Here is a 14,353-nt window from a genome sequence, read left to right on the forward strand (position 1 = left end):
CGCGGGCGCGAGCGGCTGAACCGGCGGGGCAGGGGGCGGCGCAGGGGGCGGCCGAGCCGGGGGGGGGGGGGGGGCGGCCGAACCGGCGGGGCAGGGGGCGGCGCAGGGGGCGGCCGAGCCGGGGGGCGGGGCGGCCGAACCGGCGGGCAGGGAGGCGGCGCAGGGGGCGGCCGAGCCGGGGGGCGGGGCGGCCGAACCGGCGGGCAGGGAGGCGGCCGAACCGGCCATGGGGAAAGGGGAGAGGGGATGGGGGAGGGAGGAGAGGGGGAGGGGGAGCTCACCGGGGAGGGGCGCGACGGCGAGGGGCGGCCGGCGGCAGGGGCGGCCGAGGGCGGCGGTTGGGCAGGGGGCGGCGGCGGCTTAGGGCAGGGGTAGGGGCGGCGGCTTAGGGAGAGGGAGAGAAAATGAGAGAAAATGAGAGGGAGAGGGAGAGGGTTTGGGGAAAAAGGGGAGGTGGGGGGGGGGCGGTTGGGCCTATTGGGCCCAGGGGGGGGGGCGCGCAGGGGCGGCTGGGCCGGCCGGGGTCGGCCCACGGCGCGGGAGAGAGAAAAAAAAAAGGAAGAGAGAGAGAAAAGAGAAAGAAAAGAGAAAGAAAACATTTTCGAAATCCGATTCTTCTACATGAATGCATTTGCACTTTCAAAGCAATCAAAGGAAATGCAAGGTTCGGCATGGTGCATCGAGCAACATAAAGCATTTAGGGTTTTTCTTACACGGGAAATCCAAACCGAATCCCGCTAGAACTTTGGAAAAGGTCAAGGTTTAGCGAGGGAAAAAGAAAAGGGAAAGGTAACGCCCGAATTTTGGCGAGTAAAGAAAAGAAAAAATTCAACTGCAAAATTCGGGGCGTTACAAACCTATCCCCCTTAAAAGAATCTCGCCCTCGAGATTCAGGGCTGGCTAGCAAAGAGCTCCGGGTACTTGGCCATCAGATCATCTTCACGCTCCCAGGTTGCTTCTTCCTCAGAGTGGTGACTCCATCTGACTTTGCACATCCTGACGGTCTTCCTTCGGGTGACTCTATCTGCAACCTCAAGGATCTGAGCTGGCTTCTCAACGTAGGTCAAGTCCTCCTGGACTTCAAGACCTTCCACTGGCAACTGCTCTTCTGGCATACGCAAGCACTTCTTCAACTGAGACACATGAAAGACATCATGCACAGCAGACAAATTCTCTGGCAAACTGAGCTGATAAGCCACTTCTCCACGTCTTGCAAGAATCTGATACGGACCAATGTAGCGGGGTGCTAGCTTGCCTTTCACTCCGAATCTTCTGACTCCTCTGATCGGTGACACCTTCAGATAAACAAAGTCTCCGACTTCGAAACTCAGCTCTCTTCTTCTTGTGTCTGCATAGCTTCGCTGCCTTGATTGCGCTATCTTCAGATTCTCTCGGACCATCTTGATGTTCTCTTTGGCTTCAAGCAAAATGTCTGGCCCAAACACTTGCTTCTCTCCAGGCTGATCCCATTGCAACGGAGTTCTACAACTCCTTCCATAGAGCGCCTGAAATGGTGACATCTTCAAACTGGCCTGATAACTGTTGTTATAGGAAAACTCTGCATAAGGCAATCGCTTGTCCCATCCGGACTGATCTTGCAACGCACAGGCTCTCAACATATCTTCAAGAATTTGATTGGTTCTTTCAGTCTGACCATCTGTCTGCGGGTGATAAGCTGAACTGAAATTCAGATGCGTGCCCAAGGCTTCATGCAACTGCTGCCAGAAATGAGAGGTGAACTGCGTTCCTCTGTCTGACACTATCTTCTTTGGCACACCATGAAGACAAACGATCCGAGACATATACAATTCTGCCAATACTGCACTGTTGTAGTTGGTCTTGACAGGTATGAAGTGGGCTGACTTGGTCAAACGGTCCACTACTACCCAAATGGAATCGTAGCCGGCTCGAGTGCGAGGCAATCCGACTATGAAATCCATGCCAATTTCATCCCATTTCCACTGAGGGATCTGCAACGGTTGCAACAATCCAGCTGGTCTCTGGTGTTCTGCCTTAATTCTTCGACAACTATCGCACATAGCCACATGCTCTGCGATTTCCCTTTTCATTCCGTACCACCAGAATTTCTTCTTCAGATCCTGATACATCTTCGTTGCCTCATGTTCAATTCTGACTGAGTGAATATGTACTTCAGACTCTTGTGGTCTGTGTAAACATCGCATTTCTGTCCATACAAATAGTGCCTCCATGTCTTCAGTGCGTGAACCACTGCTGCCAACTCTAGATCATGGATTGGGTAATTCTTCTCATGAACCTTCAGCTGTCGGGACGAGTAAGCCACAACTCTTCCCTCTTGCATCAACACACATCCCAAACCTGTGTAACAAGCATCACAATACACCGAGAAGGGCTTGTGCACATCAGGCAAGACTAGGACAGGCGCTGTTGTCAACTTCTCTTTCAGCGCTTCAAAGGCCTCTTGGCATTTCTGGGTCCACTTGAACTCAACCTTGTTGCCTAGCAACGCTGTCATTGGCTTCGCAATCTTCGAAAACCCTTCAATGAATCGCCGATAATATCCGGCCATTCCAATGAAGCTCTTGATTCCTCTAGCATCTGTTGGTGCTTTCCAGTTCAGAATGTCTGCCACTTTCTTCGGATCCACAGCCAATCCTTCTTTGTTGATTATGTGACCCAAGAACAGGACTTCACTGATCCAGAACTCACACTTGCTCAACTTTGCATACAACTGGTGCTCTCGCAATCTCTGCAACACCATCCTCAAATGATCTGCATGCTCTTCTTCACTTTGAGAATAAACCAGAATGTCATCAATGAATACCACCACGAACTTATCAAGATAATCCATGAATACACTGTTCATCAAGTTCATAAAGAATGCTGGCGCATTGGTCAAACCAAAAGACATCACTGTGAACTCATATAAACCATACTTGGTAATGAATGCCGTCTTCGGAATGTCCGAAGGTCGGATCCTGAGCTGATGATAACCTGACCTCAGATCGATCTTGGAGAACACACTGGCTCCTCTCAACTGGTCGAACAGATCTTCTATTCTGGGCAAGGGATACTTGTTCTTGATCGTGACTTCATTCAAAGCTCGATAATCGATACACATCCTCTTAGTACCATCTTTCTTCTCCACAAACAAGACAGGGGCGGCCCAAGGCGAGGTGCTTGGCCGGATGTAACCTTTCTCTGACAGCTCATCAATTTGCTTCTTAAGTTCATCCAACTCTGGTCCAGATATTCTGTAAGCTCTCTTAGAGATGGGGGCGGTTCCAGGAAGAAGCTCTATAGCAAATTCAACTTTCCGCTCTGGTGGCATACCCGGTAAATCCTTTGGAAACACATCTGGGAATTCAGACACAACCTTGATACTCTCAATTGGGTCTGCTTCACTGCTATCAACAGCCATCTGATAACAACTTCCTTTCTTTGGCTCAGGCGGGACTAACTCGGTCACCACTTCCTCTCCTAGTGGGGACACTAACTTGATGGTCCTTTTATCACAACTGATAACTGCCTGATACTTATCTAGCCAATTCATCCCTAGGATGACATCTATTCCCTGAGTACCCATTACTATAAGGTTGGCGGGAAACGCTATCCCCCTTATTTCCACACTTACATTTAAACAAATGCTATCAGCTCGAATTCTACCACCGGCTGAGTCAATTTGAATGGGGGTTAACATGGTAGTAGTTGGAAGATTATGTGCTTCTACCCATGATGCAGTAATGAAAGAATGTGTTGCTCCAGTATCAAATAACACTTCTGCAATATGGGAATCGACTGGGAACATACCTACTGTCATGCCGGGGGTCTCCTGAACTGCTTCAGCTTCCAAGTGATTCAATCTTCCATGATTATAGCGCTGCTGAGAGCGATTGCCTGCTCCAGGCTGAGGCACATTCTGCTTTGCTGGGGCATTGGGGCCTGACTGCTGCTGGGCTGCCTTCTTCGGACATTGCATCACCCAGTGGCCTTGCTCTCCACAGTGGAAACATGCCCTGTTTCCAACTTGAGCTGGTGCTGCCTGACTGTTCTGCTGATTTGCTGGGGCAGGAAGACGAGGTGCTTGCTGATTCTGCTTCTGAAACTGACCTCCTGACTGATTGCTCTGACGGTTCTGGTACTGATGCTGAGGATACTGCCTTTGAAACTGCTGATACTGCTGACGCTGCTGATGCTGCTGATGCTGCTGAGGTGGACGCTGGTTCTGCCTGAACTGCTGAGGTTGATTGCCTGAGAAACGGGGACGGCTGCTGCTTCCAGGCTGGGGTCCACTGATCTTGCGCTTACGATCTTCCATCTCCTTGCGCTTCCTTTCTGTCATGATTGCTCTGTCAATCAGGTGCTGGAATGTCGGGAAGGTGTGATTCATCAGCTGATACTGCAGAGGGTCAACCAAGCCTCTCAGGAAACGGTACTGTCGCTTGGCGTCGGTATTGACATCTTCGGGAGCGTAGCGAGACAATTGCAGAAACCTGTCCCGATACTCACTGACAGACGATGACCCTTGCTTAAGGGCCAGGAACTCCTCCTTCTTCACTGTCATCAGACCTGCAGGAACATGGTACTGACGAAAGCTACCCCTGAATTCTTCCCAGGTGATGGTGTCGGGGTTGGCATGGGTGGCGAGGTAAGACTCCCACCATGACTGGGCTGCTCCTCTCAACAGACGGGGACCATACAGAACTTTCTCCCTGTCATCGCACTGAGCGGTATGCAACTCCCGCTCCACAGTGCGCAGCCAATCTTCAGCATCCATGGGGTCAGAAGAGTGAGCGAACGTTGGTGGATGACCTCTCATGAATTCAGCACGCTTATCTCTAGGCATCTGAGGCATCTGAGGCTGGGGTGGTGCTTGCTGCTGCTGCTGCTGCTGCTGCTGAATGGCGGCCAGAGTCTGACCGATAGCTTGAACTGCCTGAGTCTGCATCAGAAACATCTGCTCAATCGACATCGGGGGCGGGGGCGGCAGGTGCTGCTGCTGGGGCACCTCATCCTGCGGAGCGGCTCGCTCCTGCTGAGCACGCCTTCCTCCTCTACGCCTGTTCTCTGACATCTGCAGAACGCAACCACACATCAGAACTGATCTGGCAAAGCTTGCAGCATAAGAAAAGAGTATAGAATTCTCCAACAGCACTGAACAGATGAGCATCTTCACTGATCTCCAACACAGACCACACAGCTTCTCAGATAAAGAGGAAAGGAGAATAATGGGTTTCCCAACTATATAACTAACTTTATTGACATAGTATGTAAACCAAAATGCAGGGGATACCCACACTCTGGTGACAATCATTACAAAGATCCAAACCAAACATAGTTCATCATGACAAACATAGATGCACAGGATATAGCAAACTACCCTGTCTAACTAAAACTAACTAAGATCGAGGCTAACGCTAAGACTGAAGCTTCCATGTATATATTTCGTATTAATTACAAGATCCAACTCTAACGATCTATGGTTCTAGGTTGATCTTGGTCTTGCAGGCGGGATTGCCATAAGACTGGTGTCCACGCTGAGGTGAGCGGTACGGGTGCTGAGTCCCAACGGGAGCGGGGGATCCACCGTCCAGAAAACGACGTTCCGCGCGCTCAGCCCGCAGCAGGGCGATCTCAGCACGAGCCCTACTCAGCTCGTCTAATGCATGGTCCAGCTCCGTGTTTAGCACGGCGGCTAGGTTGACTGTGCTGCTCAACCTAGGATTGCCCTCACCGACGGGTGAGACAATCACGCCTCCTGTGCTGCCAGATGAACGGCGGGGGTAATACTTCAGGTCAAGACCGTCAGCTGCCCCACCGAAAACCGAGCAGTAGTGCGAAAGCGCACGCCGTGCAGCATCTTGCATGGCTGCCTCAGCTGAGTCCCGCTCAGAGATAGAATAGTGCTCTGAACAGGCCTCTGCACCCTGGAGACTGTCCTCCGGGCAGCGCACCAAGCAAGTCGCCTCCCAGCGGTCCGGGTAGACCCCGCGACTATGCTGGTAGACCACACAGCGATACTCGACGGACCAAGTATGCCGGTCAAATGCCCGACGTAGCAGGGTGTCGAGCGCATCATGGAAGTGACACCCGCGAGCAGCGTCGCGAGTGATGGGTCGAGCAACCCATCCTTCCGGCTCAGGATTAGCAGAGAAGTCGGTGTCGTGGCTCGAGCTGTCGTCGCCTCCTCCGTCGTCTGGGTCTCCTCCAGCAGCTACTCCAGAAGCTGGGGCGCCCAGTGGTGGTGCAGGGGGCGGCTCCAGAGGAAGCACAGGGGAGCAGCTCCTCACAGACTCTATCTCCTGGTGGAGCGAGAGGGAAGAGCTCCGCTGCTCCTGTCGTCGACGTTCCTGCTCCTCACGCAGGCGGTGGTGCAGTCTCTCCAAGTGGCTGGACTGTCCGGCCACGGGACGGCGAAGCGGACGCTCAGCAAGACGGGAGGGTAAGAAGGGGATGACTGACTTTCGTGCAGTGTGTCTAAGTCGAGCCATCTACAAAAGACATCGCAAGCAAAAGGGCGAGAACAGAATTAACATGACCAGCAAGTAATGAATCATAAGTAAATGAAGGATTGGAATAAAACATGATTTTTAGCAAGGTATAGTATATAGTAGAACATAGGTTTGGTCAGTAGGACCAACTTTTGAAGGGATATCAAAGTCAAGGAAGAGACAGAGGTCTATAATCCTTAGAACGACCATTCTACTCTAGGTTAGCGGTCCTACAGTCAGCACGGCTTTGATACCACTTATGTCACACCCGGTTTTTAGAAGGCAAACCGAATGCGAACCATGTACGTGCCAGGATCAGTTATTCACGTACACAGCAGTTACATAATATGGACATCATCACACAGTGCTCAAAATAATATTAAAAGGGGAAATAATAGTCGATTACATCATACGTCTGAGACGTCCATATAGTTCTTACAATAAATCAAAGTGCGGAAAAGAAACGTAGATAACGCGGCCTTCACAGGCAGCCGACTGGGGGTTGCCGCTAACCCACACCTAGAACTCGTCGTAATCTTGGAACTCCTGGAAGTCTCCTTCCACAGCTTCATCTTCGCCTGAGCAGTGGTTGCAATGCTGACAACCTGGGGGGGGGGGTTTGGTGTGTAGAGCAAGGGTGAGTACACATCAACATACTCAGCAAGTATCCTGTTTGGCTGTAGTGGACTAGCTTTATGTGGGGATAAGTCAAGCAGTTGCTTTTAGTTGGTCAGGTTATTACTTACTAGTAGAAAGCCAGGTTTTAACATTAACCCAAGTTATTAGCCCAATGTATCCTTTCCAAACGGAAAGAATACCACTTACCAGCACCATAATCATAACCAGATTCAACAGTCTCATAACCACCTGTACCACAATATCTCTGATCAAGTACCACTAATCATTGGAGCTCCCTTGGCCGCTCATAACCGCGAGCACGGCTGATATATCAGTTTCATAACACTCTGCAGAGGTTGTGCACTTTACCCACAAGCCGTGATTCCCATTCTGCCCGGAGATCATGACTCTCCATTGATCACTACCAAGGTGATCCAGCAGGGCATCACTACGAAGCCTTTACAAAGATTCCCCGGGGCTGTAGCCACCCGTTAGGTTTCCTAAATGCACCGCACTCCTCCCCAAGGGGCGAACCCAAACTTGGCAGAGCGAGCCGCATACACCGAGCCCCATTGACGGCACGACGGCTAAGTGAACTACACCCCGGATCCTCTAATTATTCAGCTAAGGGCACCCCATTCCACCCTCATGGTTGCACTGTTTTCCCGGGCGGTCATCCATAGAACAGGTCCTTACGGAGAGGCACTCGAGAAACCGCTCGAGTCCCCTTGAAAACCACAAGTATAATCATAAAGAAGAGCGGGAAAACAGCGTATCATAGATAATCACATCATGTTCATTGATTAGAGTTGAGCAATAGCATCAGACTAAGTAGTAATAATCCGACCCAAATAGGTAAACAAGGACATGGATAACAAAAGCTAGTCAATCCTTAGGTATAAATGTGTAAAGCGGGAGGTGAATTAAAGAATGAATAGGACATAGATAGGTCAAAGGACACTTGCCTCCACCAAACGACTGCTGCTCAGGGGCTTCTCCTGCGAATTCCTCGGGCTCTTCGACCGGATCGTTCTCTATGCGAGCGCAAACATACATACATACATCCACATATTTAATACAAAAGAACAGTACACCATACAAGATAACAAATAAAGCGAATATGCATCAAGTATGACATTCGATAACGCATTTGTTATGGTTAGAAAGAAACGGGAAAGGTCTCGCAGGGGGGGTTAAATCTTATGCACTAATGACACAATTGGTTTTTAACAAAAGAATTCTGTTACATATACACTAATGGAAACCTAATCACTTTTAGTTGATCAACATTGCACAGGGTAAACAATTAACTACGTGCATCAATAGCATAACGGAATTTTAAATTAAACTTCCTATTTTCCCATAGCATGAACAGTGATTAGCCTACTTAAAATACAGTAATTATGATTACAGAAAGTAAATAAAATAAAATAAAATAAAAAAAAAAATAAAAAAAAACAGAAGGGGGGGCGGTTGAACCGGCCCTAGGGCGGTTGAACCGGCCCTAGGCGGGGCGCGGGCGCGAGCGGCTGAACCGGCGGGGCAGGGGGCGGCGCAGGGGGCGGCCGAGCCGGGGGGGGGGGGGGGCGGCCGAACCGGCGGGGCAGGGGGCGGCGCAGGGGGCGGCCGAGCCGGGGGGCGGGGCGGCCGAACCGGCGGGCAGGGAGGCGGCGCAGGGGGCGGCCGAGCCGGGGAGCGGGGCGGCCGAACCGGCGGGCAGGGAGGCGGCCGAACCGGCCATGGGGAAAGGGGAGAGGGGATGGGGGAGGGAGGAGAGGGGGAGGGGGAGCTCACCGGGGAGGGGCGCGACGGCGAGGGGCGGCCGGCGGCAGGGGCGGCCGAGGGCGGCGGTTGGGCAGGGGGCGGCGGCGGCTTAGGGCAGGGGTAGGGGCGGCGGCTTAGGGAGAGGGAGAGAAAATGAGAGAAAATGAGAGGGAGAGGGAGAGGGTTTGGGGAAAAAGGGGAGGTGGGGGGGGGGCGGTTGGGCCTATTGGGCCCAGGGGGGGGCGCGCAGGGGCGGCTGGGCCGGCCGGGGTCGGCCCACGGCGCGGGAGAGAGAAAAAAAAAAGGAAGAGAGAGAGAAAAGAGAAAGAAAAGAGAAAGAAAACATTTTCGAAATCCGATTCTTCTACATGAATGCATTTGCACTTTCAAAGCAATCAAAGGAAATGCAAGGTTCGGCATGGTGCATCGAGCAACATAAAGCATTTAGGGTTTTTCTTACACGGGAAATCCAAACCGAATCCCGCTAGAACTTTGGAAAAGGTCAAGGTTTAGCGAGGGAAAAAGAAAAGGGAAAGGTAACGCCCGAATTTTGGCGAGTAAAGAAAAGAAAAAATTCAACTGCAAAATTCGGGGCGTTACACATTAGCTGCGAGAAGCAGACGATTCGAATCGAGTTTTTATCCTTGCAAGGTAAACCTAAACACACGACGTGGCGAGGCACTCCGTCCCCACACACATCAACCGTCCCCATCGATTCCCCGTCAGCAGATCAGGGCTCACCACCTTGGCGTACAATGCCTCACTGACCCCGACTGCCGTCGTGCAGTGACCGCACTTGTACCCACCATAACCGGAATGGGAGACCACGTCTCAGGTCGCGTGAGGGGCAAAGTCTACTGCCAGGTTCAATCAGGTACTAGGCTTACCGATTTACCATATTTCTCGGTATGTGTTTAGTACGTTCAAACGCTTGACACAGGTATCCGCACGTTAATCCTTATTCCAATTTTTCCATCTCGTAGACAACCAATCCCCATGGATTGTTGTCCACGGACTAGTATCATGATGATATGAAAGTGGGTACAACCAATTCCTGATCTCGCGCGAGTGCTAGAAAAATCACTCGTCTTCTACCGAGATCCTAATTAAATAAAGCAACTATTTGACCTAGCATACTAGTATCCATCTCAAAAGGATTCCTGAGATCATGCAACTAGGGTTTCAGTCAACTCCTACACTTAGTGCACATTACAAGCCTACAAACATTAAGTGCAGTAAAATAGCATATATATAACGGTTATGCATAAAACCGGGGCTTGCCTTCAATTTAACACTAAGATAGTGTTTGCTGGGGGAGGTAATCGCTTGGCGAGCATCCACTGATTATGTCCATCCTTCCTTGGGTCGTCCACCGACTGCATCTTGTGGGTGGCACCACATCACTTGCACGATCGTCATCTCTTGGTCCTAAATGAGATGCAAGGTGCATATGTATGAATATAATGAAAAATATCACGAGAGATCCCAATACATGATAGCGAACTAAACATTAATTAGTAAAACACTGCAACGACTATACGCACGCGCTAGCTAGTCGTACGTTATCGACGTTCATCCTTAACACCATTAAAAAGACAACGACATTTTAGATACTTACGCAACACAATAATACATCACAATTAACTAGAGAAAGAAACGTATAAAAACATGGCACATATGTTATCTCTAGCTTAACCATGGCAAGTCTATATTGCTTAAGAGCAAACCAAACATTTTTAGCGAGAAGGGTGAACTAAACAATCAAAAGCGCACTAGCAGAATTTTTGGATAGCAATACAGCAGTTGCTAGTTTTAATCATAACTCTTCAAATATTAATCCAAAAATAGCTAACTAAGACTTTCTGGAAAGCTTAAAAAGTGAACTACAACTTTGGTATTTTCATCACAACATTATTCAACACTTAGCAAAGTCGAATTGTGCAAACACAGCAGCTCTGTCCAGATTTGGACAGATTCAGACTTGCAGCCTCAAAAATTCACAACTAAAGTTTCAGACATCCAAACGAAGGGATCTTAGACTTTTTGGAAAGGTAATAAAATTGTCTACATATCATTTATAAACATCTCAAGGTGATTCAATATTTAACTAAGGACAAAAGACACTAGAAGGCTTTGTTGTCCAGAATTGGACAGATTCAGTCTTCAGACTTTAAACATCCATAACTTAATCTTCAGATCACCAAAAAGAGTGATCCAAGACTTTTTGGAAAGCTTGGCAAAAGCACTACATAACTTTTATAATCACCAAGAATTGATTCTATGTTGAACTGAATCAAACAATTCAGTTTTCGAAATCTGTTCTGTCAGTGGACAGAACACAGCAACCAAGTTGTAAAATTCATAACTCTTAAACCGTCAGGCCTTTAGTTATGAAATTTTAACACAAGCAAGATAAGAAAAGCATATACGACTTTCTTATAATCTATAAGGACTGATTTTAACATCAACTTAAGTAAACAATGCAGTTTCTGAAATCTGTACAGAATTTGGACAGATTCAGTTACTGAATTTGTAAAAATCATAACTCTTAAACGATCAGACTTATGGCTGCCAAATTTTAGTACAAGCAAGATAATCATGTTATCGACAACTTTTCTATAGCACATATCTAGAGAAAACACAATTTAGTTCATCAAACATACATCACACCGAAAACAGTACGTGCAGCCCAAAACAGCAATCAATACATTTCAGCTTCTATACAATTCAAGAATTGCCGCGTTCTAGAGACTTGAATTATTGTAACACTTTGACATTTGTTAGAGTTAAAATAACCAAGTGAGAACTAACAAGTGGACTTACTAATTTTTATCCGTGTCATTATGAGCACTAGAAGTACTATATTTAATCAACAACGCATTCTCCCCGATAATCGATATCGAAGTGTTGTTCACACAATAATTTGTATTTTAACTTAGACCTCACATGAGCACTAATACTTTTCATTCGCGACCATAACCATACGTATTTAGACTACAACAAGCAAATCATCGTGACCACGAGCTTAACTAAAGTCATCTAACAAGTTGGTTAACCAGTATAAAACTAAGCAAGTATTTTAGACTTCGCAACTCAAAAACATAGGTGGGAGCAGGTTAATTAGTTTTTCTTAACCATTTCTCCACTCGAATTAGTTAATACGTAAGTCACTTAAAACACCATATTTTAGGAGGTCTAACATAGAGACATTAAAACATGGCATAAAACTCCATAAGACTTACACTGGCTACTGAAGACCTAAAGCACTTATGTGCATATGTTATCGGACTGTTCTTCAATTTTAGCAAGGATCGACTCATGAACGCTACTTGCTCCCAATAATTATTGGGCTGCGATAACACTCGTATAAGACCTCTAATCGATCAACAAGACATTTATTTATCTAAGGGGCATGGAATGTGATGATTGACAAAGCGAAGCATCACATTGTCATACCACAAAAATCATGACAACACCGAGATACTACCCACGAATCGTTTGAAAATTAAACTTACTTCTCGCCTGCCACTACATCACTCCTTAATCACATAACCATCACGAGCATCCTTCACACGATTATATAATAGCGACCTAAACGTCGTGTTACACAATACATACATCTTTCCTCATCGCGAGTATAACCATATTACGGCATATACCCGCGCTCCTCAAATAAATATCTCACGCCACCGCTACTATATCACACCATGGCACACACACACCTACGTGCACTATTAAATCCTCGCATCCCATGTATTTCCAATTTACTCATCACATTAAACAACACAACATATTTGCTTACCTAAACGTGAAGGCAACCTTGCTACGACATATAACCAAAACATTTTATACCCACACACTCCAACACCAATGTACACCACATCGACAAAAATATAATTGTACAAACTACAAATCGCACACATCCAACCACATCGCATAGATTCCTATCGAAATATAAAAACATTTGAGTTCTTTTCTACTTCTTTTTATTTCGCCACGAACTTCAATCCATACCAATACAATTTTTAAACACGCACCACATCGACCAATTTATATGAATCGATGACCACCAATCTCTAACTCGAAATCATGAGCACGACCATATTACGACCTACCGCCAAAATATTTCAACCACATCTATATAATTTATTAATCAAATCAATCGAGAGCGACATCCATCGGCTCACCATAAACAAACCCAATCGGCGTTTGCAAGAACGACGGTGATTCCGGTTTGTGCATCGCTACGAACATCGACGAGCGTTGAATGATTGGCCTTCTTCTCGCAAAACGCAGGGTTCCTCTCCTCCACAAAACAAAAACCAAACAGCACATACACAATTAATCATAGGAAAATAACCCGATGCGGAATCGAACATAAAATCGTTGTGGTCTCACCGGGGGTGAACGACGACGACAAAGGGGCTGCGCAAAAACAGCAAACCACGGTGAGCGTCGGCTGCGTGCTGTCCACTGGGCTTCACAAAACAGCGAGCCGACAGAGCGCGGAGATGTCGGGGCTGCTGCGCACAACACAAATTTCCCACGGGCATTCCATCGAACAGCCAAGGGGGAAGATTGCAGGGGGCGCCATGGACGACGGCGAGCTCGCTGCGGCTGCTGTTTTGTGGGGAAGAGAGGAGGAGCAGGGGCCTAGAGCTGGGCGACATTGCTGCTGCTGCTTTGCATGGGAGAGAAAAAATAGGGCGCAGGGAACAGCAGCTACGGACAGGGAAAGTGGAGGTCGGCCATGGGAGGTAGGGAGGAAAATCTGCTTGTGGTTGCTGCCGTGCGCGCGATAGAACTCAAGGGAGGGAGACGCAGGGAGCTCGGGCTTGAGCCATGGAGCCGAGCTGCTGGGCGCCGGCCATGGAGCAGGGGCTTGCCTAGAGGACGTTTGCCATGGGAGGAGCAAAGAGCTCGCAGGGAGAAACGGCGACCGGAAGGGGAGCTCGGCTGGCGTCCAGCTTGGAGGAAGGAGCTCGCCGCAAGGGAAGGCCGGCGGCCATGGGACTCCTGCGCGTTGGTGGCTGTTGCTGTGGAGCAGGGAGGAAGAAGGGCGCCGGCTTGCTGCTCGCCATGGAGGGCAGCGCGCAGAGCTGCTGCGTGAGGGAGAAGAAGGCAGGGGGAAAAGGGAGTGGCGGCTAGGGGGGTAGATGAATAAAAGCCAATTTGCAAGGGGAGGCACTTCTATTTATAGACATGGGCTAGGGTTAGGGTTTTCTTAGTGGGCCAAATGGGCTGGGTTGGGCTGGCCCAAACACGAAATCGGGCTGCGCTAAATTATTTCCAGAGTAAAAATGCTTCTGCGGAATCCGTTTCTACGAAGGATAGAGCGAATTATAGTTCCGACGAATGGACGATTGAGCGATTAATTCGGCCGAGAGTCTAATTTGATTTCGCTCGAAAATAATTCACTACGCATGATTCGAAAATAAATCGCCTCGAAATATGACCGGCTTTCGGATTTAGGATTGAAAGAGACAAATCACGACATTTAA

At 48.6% G+C, this 14,353-nt stretch overlaps 1 protein-coding gene across 1 annotated transcript; it reads right to left on the reverse strand.

Annotated features, from left to right (window-relative positions):
• Nucleotides 1-10,133: 10,133 nt before the first annotated feature.
• LOC118472933 (uncharacterized) lies at nucleotides 10,134-14,018 on the reverse strand. The gene is made up of 3 exons (XM_035960944.1): nucleotides 13,251-14,018; nucleotides 13,040-13,158; nucleotides 10,134-10,280 (listed from the first exon to the last, which is right to left on the reverse strand). Exons 1-3 carry the CDS (start codon nucleotides 13,520-13,522, stop codon nucleotides 10,147-10,149), a joined length of 525 nt encoding a protein of 174 aa, XP_035816837.1. The 5' UTR covers nucleotides 13,523-14,018; the 3' UTR covers nucleotides 10,134-10,146.
• Nucleotides 14,019-14,353: the final 335 nt, after the last annotated feature.

Source organism: Zea mays, chromosome 7, assembly GCF_902167145.1.
Source record: "Zea mays cultivar B73 chromosome 7, Zm-B73-REFERENCE-NAM-5.0, whole genome shotgun sequence".
In the NCBI taxonomy this organism is placed as follows: Eukaryota; Viridiplantae; Streptophyta; class Magnoliopsida; order Poales; family Poaceae; genus Zea; species Zea mays.

Coding starts and splice junctions, on each gene's coding strand:
- LOC118472933 (XM_035960944.1), bottom strand. CDS start 13,522: ATGTCGCCCAGCTCTAGGCCCCTGCTCCTCCTCTCTTCCCCACAAAAC. Junction 13,159..13,250: donor GTCGTCGTCGTTCACCCCCG/GTGAGACCACAA, acceptor TGTTTTGTGGAG/GAGAGGAACCCTGCGTTTTG. Junction 10,281..13,039: donor GCCGATTGGGTTTGTTTATG/GTGAGCCGATGG, acceptor CATCTCATTTAG/GACCAAGAGATGACGATCGT.